Source organism: Haliotis asinina, chromosome 8, assembly GCF_037392515.1.
Source record: "Haliotis asinina isolate JCU_RB_2024 chromosome 8, JCU_Hal_asi_v2, whole genome shotgun sequence".
NCBI lineage: Eukaryota > Metazoa > Mollusca > Gastropoda > Lepetellida > Haliotidae > Haliotis > Haliotis asinina.
In genome coordinates, this window is record NC_090287.1 from 1,219,608 (window position 1) to 1,238,782 (window position 19,175).

Consider the following 19,175-nt stretch of genomic DNA (forward strand, 5'->3'; position numbering starts at 1 on the left):
CCACACAAGATACTGACTGTTAATGTGAGGGTAGTTTACTTTGAATGACGTCATTATTGTACTGTTGAAACTTCTGCTTTGTTTTTTTCTTTGTACTGAATGTTCATTCAGTGAGCTTTTGAGAAATAGTACCAATTGATTTCATCTCTGGTCTTTTTTATTATTTTTTTCCATATAAAAGTTGGCTATGCGTTTTCAATGTCCTTCAGTATACTTAGTACTTATTGATATAATGAAATATAGACTTGCTCGTCAGAGTGAGTTCACATACACTGAGGATTGAAAGGGGCAGATGGACTTCACCTAAAACACCAATACAAGACAGACTGTGTCACTTTTGTGTGAATGATCTCGAAGCTGAATGACGTATCTTGCTCATTTGTCTAAAATGTTTAAGCATTAGAAATCTTTTTCTCAAAGCATGCCATTGCCAGACCACGTATGATAAAGTTTGTGAACATGTTACAAACTTATAATGATACTGATTAGTATTGCTATGTGTCTATCATGTCTTAAAAATGGAAAGTACAATGAATATGTCATATTTATTTACTCTTGGGTTACCATCTCTTGTTTCACTGGTAAATTACATGTATATCAAACTACACATTCACAAATACCCATTATTGTGCAATTATCAATTTTGTAGCCGTTATCTTTTGGCCCAAGGCCTAAATAAACCTCCTGTCTATCTATCTAGCCTGATAGGTGTTAAGTTCAAATAATTATTGCATCTCGTCAATGATTGAAGCTGTGTATTAACATGGTGGAAATGCACAATATTTTATAAAGATTCTATGACAGAATATTTTAATGAAATATCGAAATGCTACACCTTCCACATCTTCAATCTGCCAAGGCTCACTGATAACGAAGGTCCCAAACCAATATCTTGTATGTGTCAACAGATAGCGATAGGTCAATCCAATTCATCATGTACTTTACTCGTGGTCACAGTGATGACGCATGTCCAAGACCAATATCTTGTATGTGTCAGCAGATGCATCATGTCTTTCAATTCTCAAAGCAGCTGTCGTCAAATACGTTATGAAAATCTTTATGTAATTCTGACAGAGTAACTTAACTCCGAGTACGCACGTTATCGGTGGTTGAATTAGGCAAGAGGATTTAGATACAACTTATCAGCTGTATTATCAGTAAACCCGATTACCTATGACAACTGGGAAAGGGTATAAAACAGGGACGACCACAGTCAATCACAAATCATCCTGTGACTGTGGCTTAATAGACCTCTTGTTTATTCACTCAGATAAGACTCTTTACTTTCTTCTACCTTGGCAAATCGTTACTATTCAGTGTTTTCTGAAATACATTTTTGCTATCATGACCACATGTTAAGACCCTTGGCAAGGTCGTTATGTTTATGTGGAACGTGAGTCGTTAATATATTTTAGACTCTATTGCTCTGTTCAGGAACGGCGAGGTACCCTAGTGGTTAGAGCGTTTGCTCGTCACGCTGAAGGCCCGGGTTCGATTCCCCACGTGGGCACAATGTGTTAAGCCCATTTCTGGTGTCCCAAGCTATTGCTGAAATATTGTTAAAAGCGGTGTAAAACCTAACTCGCTCCCTGTATTGCTGTTCATGTTTTGTCTATTTGATAATAGTGGTTTCGTGGCTGTCGTGGAGCGTGTCGTGTATTGTTTCAATTATTGTATTATGAGTGAATATCTTCCCGTGTTGAATAATACTGGTATAATGTATAGAGTGTGTTCGACACTGTGTATTTCATTATGTACTGGGTAATGTTGTTTTGGATATATTATAAAATGTATGAACGGAAATTGTTGTGATGTTATGTGTTAGAAAATGTATCTTGATTTATGTAGTATATGCCGTGTATATCAACGTATGATGATTATGCACTTTGTATATCGCCATATAACGGTAATGTATACGTATTTTGGCAACTGATTACCGTGTCAATATGTTCCAATAATTATTTGTACCCTATACTATTGTGACTAACCATGAAAAGATCATCCTGTGACTGTGGCGTAATAAACCCCTTGTTAATTCACTCAGGTTCTCCTGTTGTGTGGCGGTTGGTATAGTTACACCTAGCTGCCAAGCGAGATGATTCCCCAAACTCGCGATTTAACATGTGTATTGCTTATTGTCATTAGCAGGCTAGCCATACCGAAACAAGTCTCATTAACCTATTCAGACAATGACCTACTTTTCAGATGATCCGAATTTTCCCGTGTGAAAGTGTAAATTGACACCACAAACATCTCTGGTTAAACTGAATTCCAATTCCTTGTTTCATAAGAAAATGGTATTTACAAATGAATTTCAATATTAAACTTTAATTGCACCGTCATTCTCTACTTTATGTCGAGGTTGAGGCAGCATACCTTAACTATGGAATCACAGATTGCCCGTGTCTGATGTGGTCGTAAAACGATTTACAATGCATCTGGCTAACTGGTTAAACCTGTTATGTGTTGTTTTGCCCTTATTGAGCGTAATTCTGCAACAAACAATGGGGTTGATGTAATATCAGTTCCGTCAGAGACCGCTAAACTTTTCTAGCGGCAGAGCCTCGTTTGGATATTTACGCGATTTCCAGGTTTCTGTTTATCAGTGCTCGCTGTACGGCAGCACGCCGTACGACGTATTTACTAGGATTAGAAGGAGCTTAGTGTTGCTATATACAACTGCGTAGACTTATCAAATCACACTGATTTATATTTATGCATCCAGTTAAATGACATAGTCTAAAATACTGGACTGGTTATCGCATTAAGCTGCGCAGTAGGACAGAACCAAGTAAACAGGAAACGATACTGTTCTGTAATCAATGTTTTGACATGAGGAAGACACATAGGTGTCAATAAAACAGACACTTAGTTTTGTCTGTGACAGAGACAAATTGTAATCAGTGATTACTCTCATGGTTTTTCACAATGTCAGACTTTATATAATGAATTATTAATGATAAAATGATAGCTAATGAGATTGGCCTTTTTGTACAGAGCCTTGAATATGGTTGAAGTTCCCTCTTATTTGCTCTGGGTATGCATCTTGAAATGCGCACACGCTAAATAAAACTGCGTGAACAATATTTAAATTTCCGTTATAATATGTGCAATTGATGCTTTCATTCTTCAATCAAGTTATTTCAGGTTCTACTTTAACCTGCTATGTAATTATATTGACTACCTATTGACAAAACAAACACCTTGAAACAGAAGCAAATACGGGTGGTGTGTTTGAAAGAAAAGCTTTATGTGCCATAAATAACAACACTTGCGCTAAGTGTCAATACTAACGGAACACAAATATTTCATGTTTGATATGTTCATTGTACGTTCTATACACTCTGTGAAAGTGAAAAAAATAGATGACATGAAGTTGGAGGCCTTGGTCGAGTTACTAATGAATGACTCCTAAATGAGTCGGAGGAAGAGTGACAAATACCATAGTTCAAACTCAACTTGCTCTTGGGGGTGCTTAAAGATCACATATACTCTAGTAGGGTACAAATACAAAATCACTTGACATCGCTATAACTGAAACCCCGCCATTAAAACTACTCATTTCGACCTTTAACTTAAATCGACCTCTTAGTAAACAGTGCACAATTCTCAGCCGCAAACGAAAGTTCAACCAATCAGAGCGGCACGTCTCCGTGACGCAATTTTAGGTATAGGAATGAGGGTCTGTGCAATATTCATCTACATTTCAGGGGTTAAACTATTTCATTTACAGGTTTGTACAAACCTGAAATCGCTAAAGCTATTGAGAAAAATGAAAGCTATATGTTCTCACAATTTACTATCATTTAGATTGATTAATTACTTTTATGCGGATTTAAATGGGTGATGTGTCTAAAGGTAGTGTTATACTGAATACCCTCTGTAGTGTCTGTGTCAATGTAAAACCAGCACCCTTCTTTCAAAGGATTAACCGCCAATACATTGATTGATTGCTCATTATTGGCTGACTAGATAACTTTTTTTAAAAAGAATGACGAACATTATGTAATTAGTTGCCAAGTGTGCTATCTTAGGTGACCAATGAAACTATACAGCAATGTGAAAAACCTGAAACGATACATCACATTTTCCTATATTAGACTGTTAAAAGACACATCACATGGGAAATCTGCAGATGACTCGTTTTTGTGGATATTGATGGATACATTCCTCAAACAAGGTAATAGCCTGACATTGCTCCTATAACTTTAATATTTGCATTATTGTTTTTATTAAGTTGTCGTAGCTTTTAACAGAATCATTGTTTTCGTCGGGACGTGTAATGATGCAGACGACACACACTAGGGCGTGCGTGCGAATTATGATTCATATAGGCAAACTATAAAAAGGTTTACATATTATATTCCTGTTGTACATTTGCAGATCGCTTCTATTTATTAAGTTTCAAAATGCATACAAGTATGATTTTAAAGTAATCTTTTGGTAAAGATTCAAATACATATTTATGTAGTTTTGATTTTCTAATTTGATGAAAACAAACCAAAATCTCATTAATTCAAATGGATTTGACTTCACAATTTTCAAAAATGGTGGCGCCCTGTCTTAGGATGAATGCTATTTCAGTTTGTTTTCACCGACTTACAAAAGCAGAATTACTCTTCACTTGTAGTGAAATATGTATTTTATTGATGGACATTAGGATTTTTCATGACATTGCTTATAACATAACAATTGCACTCTTGGAAGCGGTCAATATAAGGGGTCAATATAATATTACTTACGATAACATTGTCACTTCGAAGAAAGCGCTATATCCATGCAAAATCCTTTCGGTCAGCAATGTGTAGTAGGCAGTCTTGATTTTATAAACTCGATGAAACTTGAACTCCATTTTCTATCCTGGAAGCGTGATAGGGGGCGAACCATCCGATTTAGTTTTATACCACAGGCTTCCACAACGCTCACTTCGCACACACTAACAACCAATTTAAGCACAAACTACGAGGTCCGGTGGAAATCTGTGCATAGTGACACCATCACCCGACCCCAAAGAACAATTGACGGCAACACAACAATTCGGCATGTCTTTGGTGACGTCAAGAAATCAGCAAAATGACGAGCTTCCTACAAATTTTCTATACATTTAACTGAAAATCGTTCCCTTCTATGACGTCACTGTAGGGCTCTGGCGACAGAGTTACGTAACCTGTCTGCGGTTTCGTTTGCGGGCGAGAGAGAAGCAGACGGCTTTTTAGCAACTTTTAAGCGCTTGGTATTAATTAACCACAAGTTTGTTTTTTTTTAAATGGTGTTCCGTTTATGACTAACCTGAAGTCTTTCATATGCAGTGATAAAAACAGTACCAAGAATTGAGTTGAGAACTTCATTAAAACACTATTACACGGATACGAAATGTGACCCATAGTAGCTATCACTCAAAACTCTACACATTGTGACCCATAGTAGCTCTCACTCAAAACTCTACACATTGTGACCCATAGTAGCTCTCACTCAAAACTCTACACATTGTGACCCATAGTAGCTATCACTCAAAGCTCTACACATTGTGACCCATAGTAGCTCTCACTCAAACCTCTACACATTGTGACCCATAGTAGCTCTCACTCAAAACTCTACACATTGCGACCCATAGTAGCTCTCACTCAAAACTCTACACATTACGACCCATAGTAGCTCTCACTCAAAACTCTACGCATTGCGACCCATAGTAGCTCTCCCTCAAAACTCTACACATTGTGACCCATAGTAGCTCTCACTCAAAACTCTACACATTGTGACCCATAGTAGCTATCACTCAAAACTCTACACATTGTGACCCAATAATAACAACCACTTAATCGATAATCATACAAATTACAGAAAACACACTTTCGTAACAAAATAACAAAAAAATCGTTACGCGCACAAGTAAAAGTGACGCGCCGATGCCCGAGAAACATTTGACTTATTTATTTTGCCTAAGCTACTTAATTGTTGCCATATTTGAAATCAGTTGATAAATTCTGTTATCAGTTCTTGTTGTTTGACATTTGTGAAAGATGTCTCTCCATTTTCAGCTGTGCTGACGACGATATGGCCGCCTTACATGGCGAGTGAGTTCTGGCCGAAAGTAACAGGAGAATTTTGTGTACTGCTCCAAGATAGGCCATAGATCTCTCTTCTCTCTACGTACAACGTCTCCCTCACACATCGTCTATGAACACGAAGTATATATGTTATTCTTTTCACATGGTACACGCAAACAGCTGTCTACAGGCTGGCTATCTCAGTCAATGGCGTTTATTCATACATTCGTTTTCAAACAAGTTTTGTAATGCTTAACAGTGAATAAGTAGCACCAGAGATCTATGCCCTTCGACAACCGTGACAAGTACTACCAGCGTTACACCTCCAGCAATGACGGGGATCCGTAGATATGGCTTCCTGCCTCTTGTAGCCTGTGGTGTCTTACTTGTAGCCGAATGTCTGCAGATTTTATCCTTCGCTGCTTCATTCTGGGCCTGGGATTCCTCCGGGTCCCTCGGGCTATGGCGGCGGTGGTGGTGTTTGAATGGCCCCCATATGGGATGTATCCACTTTAACTACCCATGGAATCTGAAAGGTGAGTAGGCATACTGTCATAATATGCTATAGTGGAATATCATAACTCCAGATTTACTGAGCGGATGAGTTGTGGGAGAATAGTGTTTATGACGCACTTTGTATTGTCTTATGACGACGGCGGTGGATCGACCACTGGTCTCCAGCGTTGAACCCATGGAGTGTTTGGTCTGTCGAGGTGTCGCGCATCTACATGGCCACCCTACACAACACTTATAGCAGTAGACGTTCTATCTAGGTGCATTTGGGATATTAACATTATAGCAACGAAATAACAGTACAATTCATATTCTTAAACAGGATCTGATAATCACTGTGCGTCAGAATCAAACATATTACATTTGGTGACGACATGATTGACGGGACATGCATATGTCATCTAACTACAGCAAACGCTAAGCGTTGAAGAATGCCTGACCTCACACGTACCTCAAAGTGTTCCTTCAGATATATTCAGCAATTGCCATGCTTCACCGACTACAGTAGTAGCAGTTAGAAAAGACGTATTGTGACGAACTGTTAACAGTTGGCCTTGCAAAGATCTTCGTGACTTGAAAAGAATCTTAAAGTTATACAAACTGGGTTGCATGCGTACATATGCGTTTTGTACACTACAACACATGCAGCTCACTCGTTTCAAAAAGGAATATTTTTCAATAACGATCCTGGTTTATAAACAAACTGAACCTGAAGGGTGATAATGCTATAATTATGTCCTGGACAGCCATTCATTATTAGACCTGCCATGTCCGCAAACACGTCCCCCATGACATAATCAGAAGAATCAATCACCAGAGTGGAAAAAAAACTTTGCTTTACCGGATAATGATATTGCAGGCTGACTAGCCGTGTGACGTGATATTACAGACCGAGTGAACATCTCACTAGCCCTGGGGTGTGATATTACACCCAACATCTCACTAGACGTGTGACGTGATATTACAGACTGAGTGAACATCTCACTAGCCCTGTGGTGTGATATTACACCCAACACCTCACTAGCCGTGTGACGTGATATTACAGACTGAGTGAACATCTCACTAGCCCTGTGGTGTGATATTACACCCAACATCTCACTAGACGTGTGACGTGATATTACAGACTGAGTGAACATCTCACTAGCCCTGTGGTGTGATATTACACCCAACACCTCACTAGCCGTGTGACGTGATATTACAGACTGAGTGAACATCTCACTAGCCCTGTGGTGTGATATTACACCCAACACCTCACTAGCCGTGTGACGTGATATTACAGACTGAGTGAACATCTCACTAGCCCTGTGGTGTGATATTACACCCAACATCTCACTAGCCGTGTGACGTGATATTACAGACTGAGTGAACATCTCACTAGCCCTGTGGTGTGATATTACACCCAACACCTCACTAGACGTGTGACGTGATATTACAGACTGAGTGAACATCTCACTAGCCCTGGGGTGTGATATTACACCCAACATCTCACTAGACGTGTGACGTGATATTACAGACTGAGTGAACATCTCACTAGCCCTGTGGTGTGATATTACACCCAACACCTCACTAGCCGTGTGACGTGATATTACAGACTGAGTGAACATCTCACTAGCCCTGTGGTGTGATATTACACCCAACACCTCACTAGCCGTGTGACGTGATATTACAGACTGAGTGAACATCTCACTAGCCCTGGGGTGTGATATTACACCCAACACCTCACTAGCCGTGTGACGTGATATTACAGACTGAGTGAACATCTCACTAGCCCTGGGGTGTGATATTACACCCAACACCTCACTAGACGTGTGACGTGATATTACAGACTGAGTGAACATCTCACTAGCCCTGTGGTGTGATATTACACCCAACACCTCACTAGACGTGTGACGTGATATTACAGACTGAGTGAACATCTCACTAGCCCTGTGGTGTGATATTACACCCAACACCTCACTAGACGTGTGACGTGATATTACAGACTGAGTGAACATCTCACTAGCCCTGGGGTGTGATATTACACCCAAAACCTCACTAGACGTGTGACGTGATATTACAGACTGAGTGAACATCTCACTAGCCCTGTGGTGTGATATTACACCCAACACCTCACTAGACGTGTGACGTGATTTTACAGACTGAGTGAACATCTCACTAACCCTGTGGTGTGATGTTACACCCAACACCTCACTAGCCGTGTGACGTGATATTACAGACTGAGTGAACATCTCACTAGCCCTGGGGTGTGATATTACACCCAACATCTCACTAGACGTGTGACGTGATATTACAGACTGAGTGAACATCTCACTAGCCCTGTGGTGTGATATTACACCCAACACCTCACTAGACGTGTGACGTGATATTACAGACTGAGTGAACATCTCACTAGCCCTGTGGTGTGATATTACACCCAACATCTCACTAGACGTGTGACGTGATATTACAGACTGAGTGAACATCTCACTAGCCCTGTGGTGTGATATTACACCCAACACCTCACTAGCCGTGTGACGTGATATTACAGACTGAGTGAACATCTCACTAGCCCTGTGGTGTGATATTACACCCAACACCTCACTAGACGTGTCACGTGATATTACAGACTGAGTGAACATCTCACTAGCCCTGTGGTGTGATATTACACCCAACATCTCACTAGCCGTGTGACGTGATATTACAGACTGAGTGAACATCTCACTAGCCCTGTGGTGTGATATTACACCCAACACCTCACTAGACGTGTGACGTGATATTACAGACTGAGTGAACATCTCACTAGCCCTGGGGTGTGATATTACACCCAACACCTCACTAGACGTGTGACGTGATATTACAGACTGAGTGAACATCTCACTAGCCCTGTGGTGTGATATTACACCCAACACCTCACTAGACGTGTGACGTGATATTACAGACTGAGTGAACATCTCACTAGCCCTGTGGTGTGATATTACACCCAACATCTCACTAGACGTGTGACGTGATATTACAGACTGAGTGAACATTTCACTAGCCCTGTGGTGTGATATTACACCCAAAACCTCACTAGACGTGTGACGTGATATTACAGACTGAGTGAACATCTCACTAGCCCTGTGGTGTGATATTACACCCAACACCTCACTAGACGTGTGACGTGATTTTACAGACTGAGTGAACATCTCACTAACCCTGTGGTGTGATATTACACCCAACACCTCACTAGCCGTGTGACGTGATATTACAGACTGAGTGAACATCTCACTAGCCCTGGGGTGTGATATTACACCCAACATCTCACTAGACGTGTGACGTGATATTACAGACTGAGTGAACATCTCACTACCCCTGTGGTGTGATATTACACCCAACACCTCACTAGACGTGTGACGTGATTTTACAGACTGAGTGAACATCTCACTAGCCCTGTGGTGTGATATTACACCCAACACCTCACTAGACGTGTGACGTGATTTTACAGACTGAGTGAACATCTCACTAGCCCTGTGGTGTGATATTACACCCAACACCTCACTAGACGTGTGACGTGATTTTACAGACTGAGTGAACATCTCACTAGCCCTGTGGTGTGATATTACACCCAACATCTCACTAGACGTGTGACGTGATATTACAGACTGAGTGAACATCTCACTAGCCATGTGGTGTGATATTACACCCAACACCTCACTAGACGTGTGACGTGATATTACAGACTGAGTGAACATCTCACTACCCCTGTGGTGTGATATTACACCCAACACCTCACTAGACGTGTGACGTGATTTTACAGACTGAGTGAACATCTCACTAGCCCTGTGGTGTGATATTACACCCAACACCTCACTAGACGTGTGACGTGATATTACAGACTGAGTGAACATCTCACTAGCCCTGTGGTGTGATATTACACCCAACACCTCACTAGACGTGTGACGTGATTTTACAGACTGAGTGAACATCTCACTAGCCCTGTGGTGTGATATTACACCCAACATCTCACTAGACGTGTGACGTGATATTACAGACTGAGTGAACATCTCACTAGCCCTGTGGTGTGATATTACACCCAACACCTCACTAGACGTGTGATGTGATATTATAGACTGATTGAACATCTCACTAGCCCTGTGGTGTGATATTACACCCAACATCTCACTAGACGTGTGACGTGATATTACAGACTGAGTGAACATCTCACTAGCCATGTGGTGTGATATTACACCCTACACCTCACTAGCCGTGTGACGTGATATTACAGACTGAGTGAACATCTCACTAGCCCTGTGGTGTGATATTACACCCAACATCTCACTAGACGTGTGACGTGATATTACAGACTGAGTGAACATCTCACTAGCCCTGTGGTGTGATATTACACCCAACACCTCACTAGACGTGTGACGTGATATTACAGACTGAGTGAACATCTCACTAGCCCTGTGGTGTGATATTACACCCAACATCTCACTAGACGTGTGACGTGATATTACAGACTGAGTGAACATCTCACTAGCCCTGTGGTGTGATATTACACCCAACACCTCACTAGACGTGTGACGTGATTTTACAGACTGAGTGAACATCTCACTAGCCCTGTGGTGTGATATTACACCCAACATCTCACTAGACGTGTGACGTGATATTACAGACTGAGTGAACATCTCACTAGCCCTGTGGTGTGATATTACACCCAACACCTCACTAGACGTGTGACGTGATATTACAGACTGAGTGAACATCTCACTAGCCCTGTGGTGTGATATTACACCCAACACCTCACTAGACGTGTGACGTGATTTTACAGACTGAGTGAACATCTCACTAGCCCTGTGGTGTGATATTACACCCAACACCTCACTAGACGTGTGACGTGATATTACAGACTGAGTGAACATCTCACTAGCCATGTGGTGTGATATTACACCCAACACCTCACTAGACGTGTGACGTGATATTACAGACTGAGTGAACATCTCACTAGCCCTGGGGTGTGATATTACACCCAACACCTCACTAGACGTGTGACGTGATATTACAGACTGAGTGAACATCTCACTAGCCCTGTGGTGTGATATTACACCCAACATCTCACTAGACGTGTGACGTGATATTACAGACTGAGTGAACATCTCACTAGCCCTGTGGTGTGATATTACACCCAACATCTCACTAGACGTGTGATGTGATATTATAGACTGAGTGAACATCTCACTAGCCCTGTGGTGTGATATTACACCCAACATCTCACTAGACGTGTGACGTGATATTACAGACTGAGTGAACATCTCACTAGCCATGTGGTGTGATATTACACCCTACACCTCACTAGACGTGTGACGTGATATTACAGACTGAGTGAACATCTCACTAGCCCTGTGGTGTGATATTACACCCAACACCTCACTAGACGTGTGACGTGATATTACAGACTGAGTGAACATCTCACTAGCCCTGTGGTGTGATATTACACCCAACATCTCACTAGACGTGTGACGTGATATTACAGACTGAGTGAACATCTCACTAGCCCTGTGGTGTGATATTACACCCAACACCTCACTAGACGTGTGACGTGATATTACAGACTGAGTGAACATCTCACTAGCCCTGTGGTGTGATATTACACCCAACATCTCACTAGACGTGTGACGTGATATTACAGACTGAGTGAACATTTCACTAGCCCTGTGGTGTGATATTACACCCAAAACCTCACTAGACGTGTGACGTGATATTACAGACTGAGTGAACATCTCACTAGCCCTGTGGTGTGATATTACACCCAACACCTCACTAGACGTGTGACGTGATTTTACAGACTGAGTGAACATCTCACTAACCCTGTGGTGTGATATTACACCCAACACCTCACTAGCCGTGTGACGTGATATTACAGACTGAGTGAACATCTCACTAGCCCTGGGGTGTGATATTACACCCAACATCTCACTAGACGTGTGACGTGATATTACAGACTGAGTGAACATCTCACTACCCCTGTGGTGTGATATTACACCCAACACCTCACTAGACGTGTGACGTGATTTTACAGACTGAGTGAACATCTCACTAGCCCTGTGGTGTGATATTACACCCAACACCTCACTAGACGTGTGACGTGATTTTACAGACTGAGTGAACATCTCACTAGCCCTGTGGTGTGATATTACACCCAACACCTCACTAGACGTGTGACGTGATTTTACAGACTGAGTGAACATCTCACTAGCCCTGTGGTGTGATATTACACCCAACATCTCACTAGACGTGTGACGTGATATTACAGACTGAGTGAACATCTCACTAGCCATGTGGTGTGATATTACACCCAACACCTCACTAGACGTGTGACGTGATATTACAGACTGAGTGAACATCTCACTACCCCTGTGGTGTGATATTACACCCAACACCTCACTAGACGTGTGACGTGATTTTACAGACTGAGTGAACATCTCACTAGCCCTGTGGTGTGATATTACACCCAACACCTCACTAGACGTGTGACGTGATATTACAGACTGAGTGAACATCTCACTAGCCCTGTGGTGTGATATTACACCCAACACCTCACTAGACGTGTGACGTGATTTTACAGACTGAGTGAACATCTCACTAGCCCTGTGGTGTGATATTACACCCAACATCTCACTAGACGTGTGACGTGATATTACAGACTGAGTGAACATCTCACTAGCCCTGTGGTGTGATATTACACCCAACACCTCACTAGACGTGTGATGTGATATTATAGACTGATTGAACATCTCACTAGCCCTGTGGTGTGATATTACACCCAACATCTCACTAGACGTGTGACGTGATATTACAGACTGAGTGAACATCTCACTAGCCATGTGGTGTGATATTACACCCTACACCTCACTAGCCGTGTGACGTGATATTACAGACTGAGTGAACATCTCACTAGCCCTGTGGTGTGATATTACACCCAACATCTCACTAGACGTGTGACGTGATATTACAGACTGAGTGAACATCTCACTAGCCCTGTGGTGTGATATTACACCCAACACCTCACTAGACGTGTGACGTGATATTACAGACTGAGTGAACATCTCACTAGCCCTGTGGTGTGATATTACACCCAACATCTCACTAGACGTGTGACGTGATATTACAGACTGAGTGAACATCTCACTAGCCCTGTGGTGTGATATTACACCCAACACCTCACTAGACGTGTGACGTGATTTTACAGACTGAGTGAACATCTCACTAGCCCTGTGGTGTGATATTACACCCAACATCTCACTAGACGTGTGACGTGATATTACAGACTGAGTGAACATCTCACTAGCCCTGTGGTGTGATATTACACCCAACACCTCACTAGACGTGTGACGTGATATTACAGACTGAGTGAACATCTCACTAGCCCTGTGGTGTGATATTACACCCAACACCTCACTAGACGTGTGACGTGATTTTACAGACTGAGTGAACATCTCACTAGCCCTGTGGTGTGATATTACACCCAACACCTCACTAGACGTGTGACGTGATATTACAGACTGAGTGAACATCTCACTAGCCATGTGGTGTGATATTACACCCAACACCTCACTAGACGTGTGACGTGATATTACAGACTGAGTGAACATCTCACTAGCCCTGGGGTGTGATATTACACCCAACACCTCACTAGACGTGTGACGTGATATTACAGACTGAGTGAACATCTCACTAGCCCTGTGGTGTGATATTACACCCAACATCTCACTAGACGTGTGACGTGATATTACAGACTGAGTGAACATCTCACTAGCCCTGTGGTGTGATATTACACCCAACATCTCACTAGACGTGTGATGTGATATTATAGACTGAGTGAACATCTCACTAGCCCTGTGGTGTGATATTACACCCAACATCTCACTAGACGTGTGACGTGATATTACAGACTGAGTGAACATCTCACTAGCCATGTGGTGTGATATTACACCCTACACCTCACTAGACGTGTGACGTGATATTACAGACTGAGTGAACATCTCACTAGCCCTGTGGTGTGATATTACACCCAACACCTCACTAGACGTGTGACGTGATATTACAGACTGAGTGAACATCTCACTAGCCCTGTGGTGTGATATTACACCCAACATCTCACTAGACGTGTGACGTGATATTACAGACTGAGTGAACATCTCACTAGCCCTGTGGTGTGATATTACACCCAACATCTCACTAGACGTGTGACGTGATATTACAGACTGAGTGAACATCTCACTAGCCCTGTGGTGTGATATTACACCCAACACCTCACTAGACGTGTGACTTGATATTACAGACTGAGTGAACATCTCACTAGCCCTGTGGTGTGATATTACACCCAACATCTCACTAGACGTGTGACGTGATATTACAGACTGAGTGAACATCTCACTAGCCCTGGGGTGTGATATTACACCCAACACCTCACTAGACGTGTGACGTGATATTACAGACTGAGTGAACATCTCACTAACCCTGTGGTGTGATATTACACCCAACATCTCACTAGACGTGTGACGTGATATTACAGACTGAGTGAACATCTCACTAGCCCTGTGGTGTGATATTACACCCAACATCTCACTAGACGTGTGACGTGATATTACAGACTGAGTGAACATCTCACTAGCCCTGTGGTGTGATATTACACCCAACATCTCACTAGACGTGTGACGTGATATTACAGACTGAGTGAACATCTCACTAGCCCTGGGGTGTGATGTTACACCCAACACCTCACTAGACGTGTGACGTGATATTACAGACTGAGTGAACATCTCACTAGCCATGTGGTGTGATATTACACCCAACACCTCACTAGACGTGTGACGTGATATTACAGACTGAGTGAACATCTCACTAGCCCTGGGGTGTGATATTACACCCAACATCTCACTAGACGTGTGACGTGATATTACAGACTGAGTGAACACCCAACATCTCACTGGCCTTGTGACGTGATATTGCAATGAACACTTCGTTGCCCTGTGATTTGTCCAGCTGCACTTGTGTTGAATCCTGTATCAGTCCACTTATATCTATGTTCGCTTGCAACGTTGACCTTTCTTGTTTTAACCAAGGTCTGGACGGAGGAAGTGTTTGGCAGTCCTGCAACACCAACATCAACAACGAAGTCTTCTGCGCACCATTTCGTGAGTGCAAAATATCTTATTTGTGTGCAAAGCTTGCGTCATGATAACACGCTCTTGTCCAATTACAAACTTAAGACATTGGTAGCAGTGGTAGTGGTATCGGGGCCGTTACTGGTGGACAGCCACTACAAGGACGGTGTATTTTGTTACGTGCCAACCGTACCTTAAGCCCACCATCTGCCAGGCGTGTCTTGTCCAACTTGTACCAGAACAACGCATATAATTATTGTTTCGATCTTCCACGAGCAGACTGAACAACAACTGCTTGGATGCGTTTCTCCTACACTCTCAACACACTCAGTCTCAAGATAATTTCCAAAACATCAGACTACCATGTCACATTAACGGTTGCCTGGTTACAACCACTACTGAACAATGGGTTTAATGGCAGCATGTTAGGCTATTTATACAATTAGAAATGTGTATCCCCATGATAACAATTACCAAAGGATTGTATAATGTTATTTATATATATTTATTATCCATACAGTGAAACATAACTCTCGTTCGGGAAATATGTATTTTTTCTGACACTCGTTTCGTAAAAACAATGACACGCTCGTGTATTAATCTCTATATATCGACAAGGGGTTCCAGACGATAACTATATATTTATCGGGTGTTATTTTCAAGTAAATGATGTCTCCGACCTACTGAAACTCACTTTTGTAACCTTACAAACCGTGCAGAAATTCAGTTTATGAAAGATTCAGTTAATTATGCCCAACTGTTTGCCTATATTTGTCCACGGAACCATCCTTATACAAGGTATTAGGTATTCACCGCTCCATAATCCAGCCTAGTACACACGTCTTTCATGACTACGTCCTTACACAGTAGTCCCTGTTGCAATATAAAATAGGAGTATATTCTCAGACCAAAAAGCAGAAAGTATTTCAACAAATTCGGAATTTCGGCTTTGATCACGAATTCCAGATTGGCTGAACGCTGTCCGAGGTTTGGAGAGTGTGGCCATTATCTGTGTGGCCATCCCCCTGGTTGTGATGCCCGTCTACATCTACGTTTCGGTGGGGCTCTACCATAGATGCTTCCTCTTTACCATGGCTGCTTTCACCCTTCTGGCCGGTGAGTATTCCTACACACGTTAGGGTGAGCCGTCTGTGCAAGTGGCTGGTTCCACCCATCGAATCTATGCATGAAGATACATGGAGATTTTAGGGTGAGCCATGTAACTGAAATACCCCCACGCCAAGCAGGCACACATGTGATGTTTATCTGTATTCACCCATGACTAATGAGTCGTACTTAGACTTTTTTTCTAAAAAAAACATCTGGACATTGCTGTTTCAGCTGTTAGCAACATCGTGGGCGTTATTGTCTATGGAGTGGCTCTCGGCGCTCGACAGGAGTGGGCAGTTGGTTGGTGCTTGTTTGTCTGTCTGATCGGTGGGTTATTCGACATAGCAGGCTTCATAATTCTGCTGACTGCAGCTTTCTTAAAACCAGACATCCCTCCCCAGAAGTTCCCTGAATCCACCAGCTTCTACGTGGTCGGCGCCAGGAACACACTGTACGCCGTTGATGGTGATGAAAGTGGCCGTATTGACATTAATGTTTCGGAACATGGCGACCGTAGCGAGGCTTCGAAACATGGCGGTCATACCAACATGGAGCATGTTCATTCAGACAATGATTCGGAAAATGGCTTCTTTACCAATCAAGAGTATGCTTAGGAAGATGGCATCTGCTGTTACTGATCTGATCATGTTTACAACTTTGTTCCAGGTATTATAACTGTTAGTACGTACCCAGTTACCGTAGACTACTTTTGCCGACGCCTCACTCAAAGTTTTCAGTTCCAAAACAGATAAAGTGACGCTAGACTATTTCTATGCAGCAATGAGATTTAAAAACACACACTATATTTCAGCCAAAACGGGTCTTTTTTCCAAGGTCAGAGTCGGTATGGACATATAATACAGGAGACGTGTTGAAAGAATTATTTCAGACAAAAGGCATTAAAACAGGCGAATCAATATTTTACCACAGTGTCAGTGGGAGGCTAGGTGTCTAATCTATGGGAGGAAGGGTTTCTAGTCTATGGCAGGCTAGGTGTCAGATCCATTGGAGGGAAGGTGTTTGAACTATGGGAGGATAGGTGTCTGATCTATTGGAGGCTAGATGTGTGATCCATGACCCTGACCCTGACTAGTTTGGAAGCAGGTTCTGCTTCACGACTCAAACTATAATCTAAGCATGTCCTTTCTAATCATGTAGTGGCGATATCGTGTTACTCCTGCCTAATAGGGGACGGGCTTCAAGGACTACTCAGACAAAAACACGGCCACATATAGGTTAGGTACAAACAGGGGCCTGCAGCATCTAGTAAGTGAGCAGATCTTTATGATTGACGCCTCGTTTCAAAATATACCTCCTATGTTACGTCCATGTGCAAATACAAAGTATGTGAGTCTTCACAACCGAGTTAATGAGATCCTGAACTTCAATTTACGAAGTTGCTATAGGGTGACATGCATCAGTCAACTAAGCGGGTGCATAAGATACAAACAAGAAGGACCGAGCGAGCGATTCTTTCGACTGTGATTTTAACTATCAGAACGATTTGCATGAAGGTTTCCATTCTCAGACATGAACAAAATAAATCCTGTCAAAACATTTCTATCGAGTTTAGACACCTCAACATTCCAAAATGTATGGAAAACTGAAAAACATGGCGTTAAGAAATTAACGCAGGGCATGGAAATTTGACGTGATCCATATGTTTCATATGTTCGCGTGGGTTACATTGTAGCTGTAAACTTGACTTGACTTTGCATGTGTTTGTGTGTTCCACTGGATAAACAGGAGACACACACCTCGACGTGACTACATGGCAGCCTGGCAGTGGCACTATTTAATATAAATTCCGAGATACCAAGCTCGTCAAATAGTCCTATACTGGTTTTATCATGTTTTGTTGTCAAGGTATCATGCACAGATAATGGGTTGTTTTGCGTTTATTCATTATCTCCCTCAATACTTCCCTGCTTGTATTCATTTTTTCTCCACGTAATGTGTACTGACAAACTACAATTTACAGCTCAGTTAGTATTTGTCACGTTGTCATATTAATTGGCTTTGACATGTTGCACCCCAAAAACATGTTGCTAAATAAAATATTACATTGTGTCAAATTGAAACATGTTAACAGTAAATATTGTCTGTGTCGTCAGACAACAAAACTGATAAGTTTGTGTTATTATGTATAAGTGAATAATTCATGCAGTAAAGGCGACTGCTGTCTCTCATTAAATGTAAATATAAGTGTCATTTGAATTTGTTAAGTGTAAGCAATGGTAGATTTATACAAATTGGAGGAAACGGTTTTGTATTCACGTTGTGTTTTACTTCAACCAAGAATTCTTCAACCAGATGTCACATACAGAATGAGAGCGCTATGTTGCCGTGTCTGTACAGTATAGTCCCGTGGTTTTACCCG

General features: G+C 42.0%; 1 protein-coding gene across 1 annotated transcript; it reads left to right on the forward strand.

The window, feature by feature from the left end:
• Window positions 1–5,992: 5,992 nt before the first annotated feature.
• LOC137294637 (uncharacterized) lies at window positions 5,993–18,918 on the forward strand. The gene is made up of 4 exons (XM_067825698.1): window positions 5,993–6,583; window positions 15,644–15,715; window positions 16,652–16,801; window positions 17,027–18,918. Exons 1-4 carry the CDS (start codon window positions 6,379–6,381, stop codon window positions 17,407–17,409), a joined length of 810 nt encoding a protein of 269 aa, XP_067681799.1. The 5' UTR covers window positions 5,993–6,378; the 3' UTR covers window positions 17,410–18,918.
• The last annotated feature ends 257 nt before the right edge of the window (window positions 18,919–19,175 follow it).